Raw genomic sequence first — 15,381 nt, 5'->3', positions numbered from 1 at the left:
GCAAAAGAGGGCCTCCTGTGTGGCGCAGTGGTCTAAGGCGCTGCATTGCTAGCTGTGCCATCAGAGATTCTGGGTTCGTGCCCAGGCTCTGTTGCAGCACAATTGGCCCAGCGTCGTCCAGGTTAGGGAGGGATTGGCCGGCAGGGATATCCTTGTCTCATCTAGTGACGCACTAGTGACTCCTGTGGCTTATTGGGCCATATAGCAGGGAGGAAGGCCCTCAGACAGAGAACACAATAACAAGTTCAAAAGTTCAAATGGGTCTCCTTCACACAGAAAGGTGAACCATTGGGGGTGTGGTGTGGGAAGATAGCCTAACCAAATTGATATTACTAGTTTGTCTTGCCTAAACTAAAGTAAAAGTGTAAAATCAATGATGAAGTGGAGCGGCAAGCTGTCAAAAACAGCAGATTTTCGTCCCTCACACCATCAGACTCTTGGGTGTTAACAAAGTGTGGCAACTTTTTCCTTGACGTGTCCCAGACTTATAATGACAGGCCTTATCAGCAGTCCTCCAGTCCCAGCGTCCTCTGTGGCCTCATACGGAGAGACACAGTCCAGATCACCTCCTGTGCCCTCTGGCCCTGCACTGAAGGGCAACTCATCTCAGATTGGAGCTTTGTTCAAGTATTGGATAGACACTGCATAGTACTGTATATGGCCAGATAAACAAAGATGGGGTGTCAACAGAAATATGGAGAGAGAGAGGGGGGGGGGATAGATGGAGAGAAAGGGGAAAGTGCGTGTGAGGGGACCAAATGCTCATTGCTCAAAGCAAACAACCAAATTGAATGGCTCAATGAACTGGGGCCCATACAAACACTCACTGTCACACACACACAACTCACTGAGCATCACTTAGCCCACACACATGCATACACCCATAAACACGAGAACACACCCACCCTGCTAACACACTACCCTGCTAACCTGTTAGAAGATAGATGAAGTAAGAAGATCACACTTTGAGGAATCTTACATACAAGACCACAAAGCTGAGTTCACACTGGCAACTGAATCTCAAAACCTCTGTCTTTGCCTACACACAGTCTAGTTTCTAGTCTTAACCATAGCCATGGTTCAGTAGGTCTCTACATGGTTAGTGTCAGTGAGATTCACTTTAACAGACCACGGCTTGAGACCGCCTCTTACTTTGATCTATTAATTCAAGTATGCAGAGTGTCAAATTCAATTGATGCAACAAAGACCAAGCTGTGTTTTATCCAAAACAAGAGCCAGCAGGCCTAAACAGTAGCCAAACCAATGGCTTCATTCTGGCCAGTATCATCATGTAGTAAGCTATGCTGGTCAGGAACACCATTTACCCTCCCTCAAACCATGCATCTCACTTCTGTTACTTAACACGTAAAAAAAGTCTAACAGATTGTTTTCCGTGTGTTCGCATACCAATTTGATAAAGACAAGTTGAATCCCAAATACAGTGATGTATTGTTCTGTGAATCTGAGACTGAAATTCCCCTCCACCAGAATAGCGATGATACAACAGAATAAATCAGTGGAGTAAGGTCTGTGGGAGAAGGGACACTGACATCATTTAGATTTATTTGTGATGACTCACCAACAGTGAATTTAGCACTTGGTATGAATCATTCCATTGGTTATCACCCTGATAGCACTGCTAAAGAGGGGGTGTATTTCAAAAGCAGAAATATGTTTTTAATAATGCATGAAACTCCCTGCTAATGGGCATAGTGGAACCGATCAAAGGCCTATCCAGGGGGTGTCAGGCTCCACTGTGCCCACAGGCATACCTTCAGGAGGAGCCATGCACAGAGAAATGATCAAACAGCAAATTACCCAGCTTTGATTCTACTCCTCAGGCTGCACAGAAGACATTATAGAACAAAGTTGCAGGTCTCCTGTGAAAGCAGCAGTTTCACTTGTGGCATCAGCTAGACGGCTGCAGCACACAGGGCATGTTCACAGACAGACAGAACTATGGAAACCCATCACAACAGCTCTAAGCTGTTCCTCCCCACAAACACAGGAAATACGTTTGTCAGAGAGGCAATTGTTTCCAAACAGGTGCATGAACAATTTCACCGAAGGGGGTAGGCAATACAAGGTATAGAGGGAGCTTTATCCCTCACACAGGGTTATCAGAATTATCTGTTGATTCATGTGCATTTAGAGCACAGGAGAGAAGGAAATATGTCACTTCTATGCAATGCTGCTCTTCCTCTCACATCTGTTCAGAATTTTTCTGAATCACAGAGTACATAAATTAAAGCCGATAAATGCTGTGTTAGCACATTTAGTATAGATCCAAGGGTAGATAAGTACATCAATAATTGAGAGCTCAAATTAAATTGTACAGACTTAGAGCTGCAAAGAACTTAAAGATGCTGTTGCAAATGCCTGGATAAACTGACGTTCTGTTGTGAAACCAAGGTTCTGTAAGCATATGAAAAGATCATTTTCTGTATAGCAATTACAGACAGTCGTTCTTGCTCTTGTGAGTGAGGAGTGCAAGGCACTGTTGAGACTTGTAGCTCAAGCCTACACTTTGAGTTCAGTACAGTTCAACGTGACTGTGTGACAGTGGATGGAGAAGGCACTCTTACCTTCCCTGGGGCTTTGGTCTTGTTATTGTTGTTGCTGCAGGAGGACAAGTTGACATCTTCGTGAACTCGGTCCAGAAGCCAAAGCAGGAACTCCAGGGCGTCATGTTGGGAGTTTCCTCGGAATTGGGATCCATACTTGGATACTATACTCTAGAGAGGGAAAGGAGAGTCACATGGTCAATGAAGGAGTCCATGTAAAACTGTATTGTAAACATTGGTGAATTAGTGCGTCTTCAATGGACAGAGAAACAGATTAGCTGACTTGTTTTAAAATGGTTACATTGATGTAATTCAAGATGAATGTACTATAACCACACAGTGTGCTTTTGAAGTAAAGACTTGCCTAAATGCATGAATAACCTTCTGCTGTCCGGATAATCCAAACATTTTGCATAAGAGTGAAAAACTAAAACAGCAGTGGGATAATTCAGATCCAAATCTGACAGCTTGTTGGGATTTGAGATGTCACAGGAATACCCAAATTGCAGTACCAAAAGCTATTGGTTTGTTTACTGCCATTCCCGCTTACATAGAAACATGAAACACACAGTGTGATATTCCCTGGCCAACTGAGGTGTGCAAGACCCTATATAATCAGTTTTATTTTTTGCCAAATTCCACTTGTTTTTTTTCCCAAATTCCGTTTTCTCCGTTTGTTTTTTCCAGGTTTCTGTTTTTTCAGGTTTTTGCTCTCAAAATATATTTTTTTAGATAGAAAACAACAACATTTTATGTTTTAGGTCCACACCAATGCTTAAACCACATCAGGAGACCACTTTTGAGGTCTGGGAAAAATATATTACATTTACATTTTTGGGTGTAGATCCCCTTTTATTCATTGCACAGCAACACTGTTTGGTTAGCGGTGTTTCTGGAGGACACGTGATTGCAGAGTTTGTTAAACAAATCGCCACTGGATTGATGCAAATAATCATGATATCATTCTGCCAGGTAGGTATAGGCTTTTGGGAAAGCCTTCCCATCTCCAGAAGATGGATCAGTATTAGCATCATTGCTAATGCCTACACAAAAAGTGCTAAAATGTTTTCAAGACGCCAGCCACCCTAGTCATAGACTGTTCTCTCTGCTACCGCATGGCAAGCGGTACCGGAGCGACAATTCTAGATCCAAAAGGCTCCATAACAGCTTCTATCCCAAAGCCATAAGACTACTGAACAGTTCATTGAATGGCTACCTGGACTACTTGAATTGACCCCCCTTTTTATTTTTTATTTACGCTGCTGCTACTTGACGTTTATTATTTATGGATAGTCATTTCACCATTACCTACATGTACATATTACCTCAATTACCTCGACTAACCTGTACCCCCACACATTGACTCTGTACCGGTACCCCCTGTTTATAGCCTCGTCATTGTAATTTTATAGTGTTCCTTTTGTTATAACTTTAGTTTATTTAGTCAATATTTTTTAACTATAATTTTTCTAAACACTGCATTGTTGGTTAAGGGCTTGTAAGTAAAAGCATTTCACAGTAAGGTCAACACATGTTGTATTCGGCGCAAGTGACAAATACAGTTTGATTTGATTTATGATAATCTTGTTCAAATTAATTAATTTTCTAACAAGTTCAATACATTTAGTTGATTTCCTGTTAAGTTCAATAAATGTTTTAATATTATTGAATTCCATTTTAATGTCTGGATTCCGTGATTCTGTCCGCGTTCTCCGCATCGCAGATTTTATAGGACCCTAGGTGTGTCTGTTGGTCCACCTGTGGCTGCACACAGGATCCCTTCTTCAGGAAGCTCAGCTGTAGGCTTAATTCATGTAGCACAGCCCCCACAGTGGACCCACAGGGTGTCAATCATTGCCTCAAGCCCCATGTCCGTCTCCACAGAACGCAGAACAAAGGGATTCTTGAATTGCAAATTCTCCCTAATGCTCTTCACGCTTCCCTCGTCGCCCACTGTCTGAGACAAAGCTATTTCAGGTCCAGGGCAGAACATCCTCAAATGCTGCTGAGCCCAATCAGAGCTGACCTTGGATGGCTCCCACTGAACCCCCTCATATTCAGTTATTCAGAAACATTTGTCTCAACACCACACAACTATAGTACTAGTATTACCCAAACTTAACTGACAGATATAAAGACCGTTCTTTTGACATTTAAGAAAGCAACATCAAATGAAATACGTCTGTAGATATCACTATGCCACAAAAAAAGTAGGTTGAAGAATACTTAAGCCCACATGGAACACAATGTAAATTGAAATCTGTGGTTTAAGACTGAGTGGCACACGACTCAATTACTCTGGAATTAACCGGCTGAACCGCAGCTGGCAGCCTGAAGGAGCCTCAGCAGTAATGAGAGATTATGGAGAGAACAGCAGTCTGTGATCACTGCCTAATAATCCCTGGTATCTAACAGACATACTGTATGACTCTATCATACAGTACAGTAGATCTCGCTATCATTGGTACAACCTGTATAATAACACACTGTGTGTGGGAGGTACTGCTTTCTCTACCTATCTTCAAAGTAGCTACTCAGCTGAACATTGTACAAAGTGAACACGCATTCAAAAACAGAGAGCAAAGTGATTATTGGGATGTGTCAAAGCAAAAGTAGGAGTAGAAGAGAGTAAGTAGTCTCCGAATGCTGTCTGAAAGTGTGCCTCTTCCTACAGTGTCTATTTTTAGTCAGAGACAAAGTCAGTAGAGAAGTATCACACTGTTCAGGTCCTTACACACAATTACACAAAATGTGGACAACAAAAATAAGACATCACCATCACAGGGCCAGAACTCAGACTGTACAGACAAATCCATTGTCTGGTTGTCCCCGTGCCAGCAGCAAGTCTGTCCCTTTTGTGTCCAGAAAGAACAGCATGACATAATGGCCTATTGGAGACTGGTAGCACAGCACAGAAGATAGCCTTCATGTAATAGCATGTAATATGTTTGCTCATTGTACAGCTTTAACCTACTGTAAATATCTTGTATGGAAGGCAAAGGACAATTGGGGTAGCAAGATGAAAGACTTATATTGATGTTGTACGACTTGTTTTGTTGTGTTCTACATAGCCTAAGTTAGTCTGATGGCAGTGTACAGACAATAAAGATTCTAACTCTTGACATACTTTAAATTAACTCTCTAAGGAAGTTTCCAGAAATAAGCTCTCTGTGGACACAAAATGCTACAATTACAAGCTGCTGTTCCAGTGGCAAATCTCCCATGGTAATTCTAGTTATCTTCATCAGTGTCCATGAAATCTGGTAATTGCGTCAGATAAATTGATACTGTAGATAAGGTATAGTTTTCTCTGTGGTGTCCACAATGGCCATTTTGACCTAATTACGTATAACTCTGGACTGTGTAATATGTGTGTGTAATTAATGCTCTGGTTTATGAGGTATCTGACTCAAACTGACAATTAATACTTTTTTTTATTTCACCTTTATTTAACTAGGCACGTCAGTTAAGCACACATTCTTATTTTCAATGACGGCCTAGGAACGGTGGGTTAACTGCCTTGTTCAGGAGCAGAACGACAGATATTTCCCTTGTCAGCTCGGGGGATTCAATCTTGCAACCTTAGTTAACTAGTCCAACGCTCTAACCACCTGCCTCTCACTGCACTCCACGAGGAGCCTGCCTGTTACGCAAATGCAGTAGAAGCCAAGGTAAGTTGCTAGCTAGCGTTAAACTTATCTTATAAAAAACAATCAATCAATCAATCATAATCATTAGTTAACTACACATGGTTGATGATATTACTAGTTTATCTAGCGTGTCCTGTGTTGCATATAATCGATGCAACGCAGGGGGATGATTTAACAAAAGCGCAGTTGTGAAAAAAGCACAATCATTGTACGACTGTACCTAACCATAAACACCAATGCCTTTCTTAAAATCAATACACAGAAGTATATATTTTTAAACCTGCATATTTAGCTAAAGGAAATCCAGGTTAGCAGGCAATATTAACCAGGTGAAATTGTGTAACTTCTCTTGCATTCATTGCACGCAGAGTCAGGATGTATGCAACAGTTTGGGCAGCCTGGCTCATTGCGAACTAATTTGCCAGAATTTTACGCAATTATGACATAACATTGAAGGTTGTGCAATGTAACAGGAATATTTAGACTAATGGATGCCACCCCTTAGATAAAATACGTAACGGTTCCATATTTCACTGAAATAATAAACGTTTTGTTTTCGAAATGATAGATTCGACCATATTAATGACCAAAAGCTCGTATTTCTGTGTGTTATTATATTATAACTAAGTCTATGACTTGATAGAGCAGTCTGAATGAGCGATGGTAGGAAGCAGCAGGCTCGTAAGCATTAATTCAAACAGCACTTTCGTGCGTTTTGCCAGCAGCTCTTCGCAAGCACAGCGCTGTTTATGACTTCATGCCTATCAGCCAAATGGCTGGTGTAACCGATGTGAAATGGCTAGCTAGTTAGCGGGGTGCGCGCTAGTAGCATTTCAATCGTCACTCGCTCTGAGACTTGGAGTGGTTGTTCCCCTCGCTCTGCATGGGTAACGCTGCTTCGAGGGTGGCTGTTGTCGATGTGTTCCTGGTTCGAGCCCAGGGGGAGCGAGGAGAGGGACGGAAGCTATACTGTTACACTGGCAATACTAAAGTGCCTATAAGAACATCCAATAGTCAAAGGTATATGAAATACAAATGGTATAGAGAGAAATAGTCCTATAAATACTATATTAACTACAACCTAAAACCTCTTACTTTGGAATATTGAAGTCTCATGTTAAAAGGAACTCATGTTCTGAGCAAGGAACTCAAAAGTTAGCTTTTTTACATGGCACATATTGCACTTTTACTTTCTTCTCCAATACTTTGTTTTTGCATTATTTAAACCAAATTGAACATGTTTCATTATTTATTTGATTTATTCGGTATCGGCGTTGAAAAATCATAATCGGTCGACCTCTAGTCCAGATTGTCTAGCCCGGCAGATTTGTATGGGTACAGATTTTGCAGCTCTTTCAGAACATCAGCTAACTGGATTTTGGTGAAGGAGACGTGGGGGAGGTTTGAGCGAGTTGCTGTGGGGAGCGCAGGGCATTTGACCATATGGACCAGTCCCATCAGTCATATAAATAGGACCACTGCTAGGGCTTTTTACTGTAACAGCAGCTACATTAGATGACCTCCGAATGTTGGTATGCACTGCCTCTTTCTCTGTGGTGTCATCATCAAGCACATTAGGCATGATAATGACTATAGTGGGTGCTGGTACTGTAAAACTGACATATACTGTATGTACGCCCAGGGGTTAAAACTTCTTGGTGACAGGGGGCAGTATTTTGACGTCCGGTTGAAATGCATGCCCAAATTCAACTGCCTGCTACTCATCCCCAGAAGATATGATATGCATATTATTAGTAGATTTGGATAGACAACACTCTGAAGTTTCTAAAACTGTTTGAATCATGCCTGTGAGTATAACAAACCTTTCAGATTTTTTTTATAGTCACTCTCTATTCAATTGGCTTTCCTTGGGAATCCAGATTTCTAAGGGACCTTCTTGCAGTTTCTGTCGCTTCTACCGGATGTCAACAGTCTTTAGAAATTGGTTGAGGTTTTTCCTTTATGTAATGAAGAAGTACGGCCATCTTGAACGAGGGTCACTTGAAGTGTACTGTTAGATAGAGGCGCGTGACCAGAAAGCTAGCTACAGTTTGTTTTCCTCCTGTACTGAACAGAGATCATCCCGACTTTAATTTTATAAATTATTAAATACCTAAAGTTGTACTACAAAAGTAGTTTGAAATGTTTTGGCAAAGTTTACAGGTAACTTTTGAGATATTTGGTAGTCACTTTGCGTAAGTTGGAACCGGTGTTTTTCTGGATCAAACGCGCCAAATAAACGGACATTTTGGATATATATATCGACGGAATTAATCAAACAAAAGGACCATTTGTGATGTTTATGGGACATATTGGAGTGACATGTTGGCTGGATTCACAACAAGTGTAGCTTTAATTTGCTTTCTTGCGTGTGTGATTTAATGAAAGTTAGATTTTTATAGTAATTTATTTGAATTTGGCGCTCTGCACTAGCGTCCCACATATCCCAGAGAGGTTAAATTGAGAGGTGTGGGGGGGTATGACTGTGAGAAGGTCATTTCTGTCAACCTTTCAAAATGACATTCTATTCCAAAATAAATTTAAATTCTAAAATAGAATTTCCCACTCTGGAAATGAACCCAATAACATATTGGTCCATATTATCAGGCAGGTGTGTTATTTAGCAATAAGCATTATCACCTGATGTAGCCCACCTGATGCTAACTCTAGATCTAAACATTAGGCTATCTTGTTGCCAGTCAGCAATATATTGATGACTTGAATGCCCCCAAAAAAAAAAAAAAAAATCCACTGGCACTCAGCAAACCAAGGATCATGTAGTGTGAACTATTGCAGGTCTACCTGTTACACCTGACCCGTGTTACAATTAGCCCCGATCTTATGTATTCAACGCCATTAGCGACCTCTGACGAGCATAAACCATTTCATTGCTAAAAAATGTGGTTCTAAAATAGTGCATTTTACACATTTTTGGGATTTGAGAAATAAGTGTAGTAACACTAGAACGCTCCGTGATCCTCCGCTATTTACAGTGGCCATCATAACTGCTTTCAAATGTGGGTTTTCCCGCGACTGTATTAAGAATGTTGTACAATGACTGGACATCCATATGTCTCTCCCTGTGCAGCACTAATTTGAGTGCTCCTCAAGAGGAATATTACTTTCTCGCATAGAATGCGACAGGCTGAACAATTTAATAGGTAAACTGTTCTATTGGGTTGTCTGATTTTGCAGTTGCCTACTCATGTTTTTGGTTGTGGAAAATGAAAATGTGGACAACACATTTTTCATTATATAATTCAAAATTAGGGAGCAGTGTCATGCCAATAGAGGGCACAGGTGCACGTACCCCCACAGATGTGTCTTGTTTATATATATTATTATTATTATTTTAAAAATAATGCTACTAGCCACCTAGCAATTTTATGCCCAGATAGATTCCTAATCTCCCTACATCATAACTAGCTACCAAGAAGCCATTTCAGGCTATCAATCAAGTTAGAGTTGCTAGCTTGTCTAACTATATTAGCTGGCATGCCTTTAGAAAAGCAAGCAATTACTAATTAATATTTTACCCACATTTTTGCAGAGATGCAGAAAAGCATATTTAGTTTATTTAAAAAAAGACTGTCAGGAGGATACAGACAGCTCAAGAGGTTAGATGTTTAGATACGCAGAAAAATAAACAGTTTTGACATAGAATTAAGCTTAATTACTATAGTTCTAGATTGCAGCAAAATGCTGTTTTTTGGAAAATGCTAAATTCTCCAACTTCAGGACTGGGACATATCCCAATATGGATCACCCCCAAGCCATCCTCATGTACTTTGTGCCCCCTCAGATTTTTGGGGTGAATGACACCCCTGACCAAAGGTCCCGGGTCTCATTTGAATCATATGTGCCAGGTGTCAGACCCGTTGGGACCCAGGCCAATTAAACCCCTGTGTACGCCTGAAGAGAAGATTTACAGAACAAGAACAAGTGTCATCTTCCCTGTGACTTCACTGAGTCATTTAACTTCATATTTAAAGTCCTGAAACCCAAAGCTCTGCAAGATCAGATAGCCTAATCATTAAAAGGAGACCCCAAATATTGACACATCCTTGGAAGCCAGAGTCACTCTCACAGTGATGAGTCATCACACAAACATGTCAAAACTCTCAACTGATTTATCCTTCCAACACAACCAGATAGTCCATTTGCTCCGTAGAGAGGGAGTGAGGACTGAATTCCAGCTCAAGAGGCCTTCATCCCTCCCTCCCTACCCTCCCTGACCCCTGTCCTAGGCCTCTCCCATGTTATTGAAACCTATATACTAGCTGTTGAGTAACTGTTTGAGTTTCTGTTTTCAAACCTTCTCTGGCCCCTCTATGCAAACAGTGAAATCCACCAGGAGGGATTCAGAGAATGCACTAGGACAAACAGATCAGATACTCTTTAAAACACACATCTGATTCTGATCCCAGAGCAGGTAGAATGAAGCCCTCAGATCAGAGGACAGTGACAGGTAGGACATGATGAACGGGAAGAATATACATATAAAGTCGTGGGCACAGTACTTAACCTTCGATACCACATTTCAGTAACTCTCCCCCGACAGCGTCAGTCCTGCAAGGTGCTACTGGATTGTGGCTCAGTGCCAGTCATCCTGCGGTAGCTACCTTTGTGTTTTATTTTTCTCCTGTCTGCGCCACCAACCTGCCTGAGAGGAGACTGGGACAGATCACCATTTAATGGTAACTTTTTGCTTCTAATAAACCAATGACCTCTCTTCTGAATTCACTCAAAATACATTTTGCCTGCTTATAATGAGGCTTGAAAAGTCATTTCTTTCTGCCAAGCTGTCAGTCATTCTCACATTAGAGTTGACTTGGTGCATAAGAGTGAATATTAGCCTGTAACTGAACAGCACTAGTGTGCAACCACCGAATTGCTTTTGCTAATACATTGTGTTACATCATAAAGTTTCCTTACTTTCACTTTCATTTTCTCCTCCAAAATTGTGTTTATTTGTTTATGACCCAAACACTTATCCACCTTCTTTGCTATTCCTTGTCTATGCGATTCACTCTATCTCCTCTTACTCTGTCAGAGGCATGTGGAGTGACTGATAATACTGTTTGAGAACTCTGCTCTGAGATAATTATGAAGTGGGCCATTTAAATTACGGGGTAAGGTTTTTGATTGTTTATAGATGGCTGGTTGTTTTGTCTGATGCTCCCATGGCCTAAGGGCTCAGACAGGGGCCTGACAGCTATCTGATTATCTTATGGTGCCTGCAGACAGCTGTGGAATTACATAGAAGACCGTTTTAGATGGCCAGACATGAACTCATGACCCTTCTGGTCACAGAGCCACAGCCAAGATGCACGCCTGTGTGTACTTAAACACAGGAAAGATCTCATCACATGCATTGAGTATTTATCATTACCGCTATCTTGAGATCTCAACTATCTTGACTACATGAAGCCAGCTCAGATTTTTGTCCTCTCAAAATCTGACAGGAGAGCCCCACAAGAGAAGAAGGAAGTGGCTATAGATGGAGAGGAGTTGGCAGGGTATCCTTAGAAGAGTGAGATTGTGAGAAAGAGTTGCTTTTTGGAGGAGAGGAACAGTCACACAGAACATTGGGTCAGACAGAGACCAAATAAACTAGTTAGGATTGATTCTCCTCTGAGACCTCTCTGGCAGGAGGTACAGCACTGACTACACAATAAAGGTAATAACATCTCTGGATAGTAATTTAGTCTGGTATTGTGGTGGGGCACTCTCAATCTGCCCCTCATTGACCACCACCCAGACAAAACGTCTCTAACTCTTCTACTTCCAGTACATTACACTGAGCTAGAGGCAAAGTGATTGAGCCCCTGGCTTTGCACAATGCAGGGTGAAGGTGTGCCTCTAGTTATGCTTACACCTCTTCTCCTCACAGATCAATTAGCATTCCCAAGAATAAATCCATTGTGAATGTTTTGTCCTACCCCTTATCATCTTCTCTTTATCTGGCCTTGAACTATATAGGAGCTTAGCACTGCAAGCGCGGGAGTGTGATAATTGTGTTTTCCTCCTCTTTAGCGTGGGCAGGGTGGGAAAGCCTGAGGGGAAACTGATACTGTCACCGCCTCCTTATCCACACTCAGATCCACACTCAGATCCACACTCAGATCCACTCTCAGATCCTTTAATGGAGAGTGTTCCTCTCAATAAACAGTCGTCTCTATGGCAATGTTGCCTAACTAACATAATGAAGTGTGTCCTATTCAGAAACACTCCAATATTGTAAATGGTAGTGAGTCAGCCAGGTGCTATGCTCATCATCTCAGCGACTGGAATATTAAAGCCCAGCGTTGGAAGCCGCCATACCTGGAAAATACTCAATATAACACACCAGCTTTCAAAAGTCTGTTTAGAGTATAGTAAGTCCATTGTTTATGTTCAAGGTTCTTCTGTGCTGTGAGTGTCTGATGGAACAAAGTGCTAGCTCAGCACTCCAGACAGACACCTGGTAATCCCATGCCCTCAGACTCCAGTGACACACAGTGCCAGCCAGCCACCTCATTACTAAGTGGTGAACTAAAAGCCATCTGGGTAAACTCACAGACTATAAAAGCACTGGAGAGATGAACTGTAGTTCAACATAGCTATCAAAGCTCCATGATGCACTGACTTGTAAAGTAATCAATCCTGGAGAGAAAAATAAACAGGTTACCTGTAGGCTAATACATCTCATGAACTCCAATGTCATGGATAGTGCCTCAGCATCATTTTTGGAATATCAAATCAAATGTTATTTGTCACATGTTTCGTAAACAACAGCTGTAGACTAACAGTGAAATGCTTATTGACCAATATGATAACATTTTCTGTAAATCCCCTCAATATTTAAGGCAAATGTCAAACAATTTTTTTTTTTTATCATGTTAGGAATGACTGCAGCATAGTTTTTTATGTTGCGGTTTCAATCAAGGTGCAATCAAGGTATACGGGGGCAAATGGAAATACAGCAGTTATCTTCGCCCCTGGATCTCTGGTACTATAATGGCTTGTCCTGAGTTTATTACATAGTAAGTATATTGTTAGTACACAGGTATAAGAGCAACTCAATTTGATAATAGCCAACTATAGCCTACCTTGAATTCCACGGACAGTTGCGGGATGTATTCCAGAGTCCAAAGTGCCCTAACAAGTGATGCCAACTGCTCCGTGACTTCACCTCTGGCATGCTGCGTGTCTTCACTTTTAACAATCCCATTAATTCTCCTTCGACTCAAATCCAATTTGTACCATTCCAACCCGAGATACTCTGCGAGCAGGTCAGTGTTGCTCAAGCACTGGACCACGGCGTTCATGAAACAGGTGTTCCCGTGATTTTTCAAGCCTAGAACACCTGGAATGTTGCCACCATAGCACCATAAAACCCTTTCTTTCACCGAGCAACGGGAAGAAGCTATCGAATTATTTTTAACAGAATCCTCCCCGGCGACCTGGACATCCTCCTTGATATTTTCTGAGTTGGCACTGAGTGTGCAAGGTGTCCCGTCACGAAACCCCCCATCGTCATCCTCTGCGCCCTGAACTGCAACGTCTCCAAAGTGGGTAAAAGTGCCCAAAGTTTTGATAATTTTATTTACAAAACTCCCCACCGACTTCAATGATTTCTTTCGAAAAAGCCGTCCATGTTTCTGTTTGTTTTCCTTGCGCGTTGCTGCCTTTGACGTGGCTTCATCCTTCACTCTGCAGTGTTTATCCATATCTTTATAATACTTTGCCGATGTTGGAGAATTCTGGAATTAATTTCGAGGCCAGTGTGCCACTTTTCTGCAGAGATTTCCCATCCGGATACCGTGAGGAGGACAGAACACCCGCGCACAGAGGTGAAACCATGGCACATCAACACATATCAACTCCTTGCAGTTGGTAAACGTCAAACATTTCAACACTTACTGAAACCCTTAATGCTTGTTGACCAAATTACACGAGCTCCATCGATGTTCAACATTACCCGCGCCTTTCCTTGCCTCCTACTTGCAGCCTTTACGGGCATGTACACACTCACTTACCCATCGCTTCGAACTTCGCCTCGAAAGAGGCGTGTATTCATATGCGTAGTGTGTGACTATTCCCTCCCACTTTGATTCTAGTCCCTGTATCATCAGAGTAGTTTACGCTGGCATAGTAGGCCATATTAACGCTGACTCACAAATTGATGTTTCCAGGTTTAACTTTGATTCTCATGAAAACAATCAAGTTGATGTTTCCAGGTTTAACTTTTCTTCCCATGAAAACAATCCGTTTTTCATGGGTGAATGTTGAAACAGTCATGTTTTCTGTTTGGCAGGTTTCCTATGTTAGTATTAAATACATGGATATGTCATGGACAAGTTTTTGCATTTAGAACACACACATATTAGCCAATCATAAATGGATTAATGATGTGTAGACATTATTTAAAGTAGGTTATGTGGGTTTCCCAATGTTTGGGAACCCCTGCTGTTTCAACCCACTGGCAAGAAGGGTAGTGGTGAGGTGCTCACCTGAAGAGAGCAGTAACCAACCATACACAACAAGATAGAAGGATATGATGAAAAATAAGCAGACATATTTCAGTTTGTTTCATCTCAAACATTAACTTTATGGAGTTTGTTGGTTGGGGGAAAAAACAGTCCACTATCTTTGCAAAATCTCTGTTAGGCCACCTTGTAAGCATAAGTGCATTCCTTTTACATTCACAACAATATCATTCAATACCTTGGGGAATGCCCTGGCAGAAATGGAGACCTTGTGAAATAATGTCTTGTTAATCTATACTCAGGCAATGAAATGGGATCACTAATCAGAGTAGGATTATTACTCCAATGCAGCCGATCCAATGCAGCCGATTTTATCTCAATATCAAATCATTTCTGGGTAACATTAAGTACCTTACTGTGATTGTTTTCAATTAAAATGGTTTTAAAAAATAAAGCTTCTTAGCAAATAGCAATTTCTCAAGCAAGAATTTTGCTAGGACTGTCTGGGAGTGGTTTGAGTGGGGAGGGGAAAACTGAAATGTATCTGTTATTGACAGAGAGATTTGGAACTCTCTTTCTTATTGGTCTATTAAGTAATTTACCACATGGTGATGTCACCATGATAGGCCAAATCTCTACCCCACCAAAACAGGCAGAAATTTCAGGCAGTCTTTTCAAACAGTTCTTACACTAAAA

The 15,381-nt window shown here is 41.3% G+C and overlaps 1 protein-coding gene across 1 annotated transcript in view; it reads right to left on the bottom strand.

Moving 5' to 3' along the window:
• LOC118364664 (ubiquitin carboxyl-terminal hydrolase 43-like) overlaps nucleotides 1-14,243 on the bottom strand; it is a 98,907-nt gene extending 84,664 nt beyond the window's left edge. The window contains exons 1-2 of the mRNA XM_052490277.1: nucleotides 13,306-14,243; nucleotides 2,586-2,735 (exon numbers count right to left, since the gene is read on the bottom strand). Of these exons, the coding sequence (XP_052346237.1) occupies nucleotides 2,586-2,735; nucleotides 13,306-13,926 (771 nt within the window). The 5' untranslated portion in view covers nucleotides 13,927-14,243. The remainder of the gene's footprint in view (nucleotides 1-2,585; nucleotides 2,736-13,305) is intronic.
• Nucleotides 14,244-15,381: the final 1,138 nt, after the last annotated feature.

Source organism: Oncorhynchus keta, chromosome 32 (assembly GCF_023373465.1).
Source record: "Oncorhynchus keta strain PuntledgeMale-10-30-2019 chromosome 32, Oket_V2, whole genome shotgun sequence".
Classification (NCBI taxonomy): domain Eukaryota; kingdom Metazoa; phylum Chordata; class Actinopteri; order Salmoniformes; family Salmonidae; genus Oncorhynchus; species Oncorhynchus keta.
The sequence above is the reverse complement of the archived record's forward strand: the minus strand, read 5'-3'. Positions and strand labels throughout refer to the sequence as shown.